This window comes from Austrofundulus limnaeus, unplaced genomic scaffold (genome assembly GCF_001266775.1).
Source record: "Austrofundulus limnaeus strain Quisiro unplaced genomic scaffold, Austrofundulus_limnaeus-1.0 Scaffold497, whole genome shotgun sequence".
NCBI classification, from domain to species: Eukaryota; Metazoa; Chordata; class Actinopteri; order Cyprinodontiformes; family Rivulidae; genus Austrofundulus; species Austrofundulus limnaeus.
In genome coordinates, this window is record NW_013952899.1 from 153,908 (window position 1) to 156,166 (window position 2,259).

Below are 2,259 nucleotides of genomic sequence, written 5' to 3' on the forward strand. Positions count from 1 at the left end.
GAATAAAATAAACTAAATAAACTAATATTTAGTTTAGTTTTCTACTGAAGTGACAAGAAAAAGAAAAGAAAAAAGAAAAATTAAAGTAGAAAATGTAATTTGTACTTTTACTTTGTACTTAAGTACTTTAAAATGCATGTACTTCTGAATACTTAAGTATTTTCAAAAGTAAGTACTTCAGTACTTTTACTTGAGTAGATTTTTAACTGAGTAACTTTTACTTGTAGTGGAGTAGATTTGACCATGAGTATCAATACTTTTACTCAAGTACTAGAGTTGAGTACTTTGTCCACCACTGCACAAGACATGTCAATTCAACCAATCACGGTTAGGGAAAACTCCACCCACATCAAAACCTCCACCAATCACAAGTAGGGACGTCTCCGCCCACAGGACAACATGTACTACAGAGACCCCTACTTGCATATTTGAGAAAGGGGCTCCACCTGAAAAGGGGGTGTCCAGACATACAAAATTGTCTATTTAGCAGTAAGTAAATAAGCTCTGATGCTTCTCGCTGATGAAGAGCTATCCATCAGGCCCACCAATGAACCCCCCACCCCGCCAAAACAATACATCTGTTCTGGTGAGTTCTGAGTTCTGGTGCATTGATGCACTGTTCTCTCCTGGTCTTTATAGAAGAACCGTAACTCTAACAGCAACTGTTGGAAAAGGAGCTCTGCTCAGATCATGTTAAACTGAACATTTAGGTCTAAATGTAAAAATGCTGAGTCAGAAGACTAACGCTGAAAACAATATTTAGTGGTTGAGAATCTGAAGCAGGACTGACCACACTGGCATCAAGCCGAGGTCATGTAACTGCAAAGACTTGACCTCAGTCCAAAAGAGACTGCACAGACACAAAACACAGCTGTAAAACGAACATAACTGACTGGTCGAGCTAACTTTAGCTAACAGAGATTGATTCAGTGTAACTACCACTACCACAAATAAAGAAACAAGGAAAAGTTCAGGAACAGAAACAGCAGCATCAGGTCAGTTACCTGTCAGCATAGGAGCGTAAAATAGTGATCCCCAGAACAAAATACATCATAAACGAAGCCAGAATCATTCCCAGCCCGAGAAGAACGGCCCGATCTTCTCCAGGCTTCAGAGCTGTCACTGGCTTCTTCTTGTTCAGTAAATCTACCTCCCGGAACGTTTGGTAAATTGACCTGGTAACAGAAGTGACAACATAAATCATTATTGATTTTCAAAAGCAGAAAAATAGATGATAAACAGAAAGGTCCAGAGTTCTGGTGAATTTAAAGTGGGGCTTTGTGGAAAAGTCATGAACATGATGAGGAGGTGCAGGTCTGCAGGCTGATCAGGGCTCCATTCTGCGGGTTTTAGCTCACTGATACAACCACTACTACACCTCATATCATCCTATTTAATGCTGGAATGAGCCTGCTGTGTACATCAGTGTAGATTTGTGAGACTACAATTAGAAAATAAATGATGAGTCAGCAGCTGGGAGCAGACAGACTGGACATGAATAGAGCAGAAAACTAAAGACAGTGGAGGGGAGACTAAAGCCCCTTTTCCACCAGTGCCACTTAGTGTAGTGTCGGAACAGTCGGTGTAGGTACGGGTTGGACCAGTTAGCTTTCCACTGATGTTCCAGTCCGGTTCCAATTGGTGTGTTTTGGGTGGTTGGTGGTGGTGGTTTTTAGGTGTTTTGAACAAAAATTAATGGGCAAAATGAGAGATGGAAACACATTTGATAAATAACTTTTGAAATTTTCAACATTTGCAAAAATTTTGCCAACCAGTGACGAACAGTGTTCTGACGTTGCATTTTGGTGTCAGCTGGGGCCGGTTGGAACCACAATGAAGTAGGTACTTAAAAAGTGCCGATTCCATGGATCTGGCCTAATGGAAATGGCTTGGAACCGTACTGAACCGTACCGACACTACACTAAGTGGCACTAGTGGAAAGGGGGCATAATTCACCCACAGGTCGATCGTTTTTAAATAATTATGTGGCTTCTGAACATAATGGTCAGGACTTTAAAGCAAAGGGGTGAATCTGAACCCACCACTTCTTCAGTTTTCCATACATCATCTGTGCCCACTTTTTCCTTTCAAGGTCACAGGGGTCCATGGTGCCCATCCAGCCAGTGCGAGGGGCGGGGTACACCCTGGACAGATCACAAGTCCATCACAGGACTTGTGCATCACATATTTCTCCAGTTTTAGCTTCTCTCCACTGGCTCCCTGTCAAATTCAGAATAGAATTTAAAATATTACTCCTAA

At 41.6% G+C, this 2,259-nt stretch overlaps 1 protein-coding gene across 2 annotated transcripts in view; it reads right to left on the bottom strand.

Annotated features, from left to right (window-relative positions):
• The window catches only part of LOC106530183 (calcium-activated potassium channel subunit beta-2), a 17,145-nt gene that overhangs the window by 6,693 nt on the left and 8,193 nt on the right, over positions 1–2,259 (bottom strand). For both annotated transcript variants that reach the window (XM_014025772.1, XM_014025771.1), the window contains exon 3: positions 1,005–1,175. In XM_014025772.1, coding sequence (XP_013881226.1) covers positions 1,005–1,175 — 171 coding nt within the window. The remainder of the gene's footprint in view (positions 1–1,004; positions 1,176–2,259) is intronic.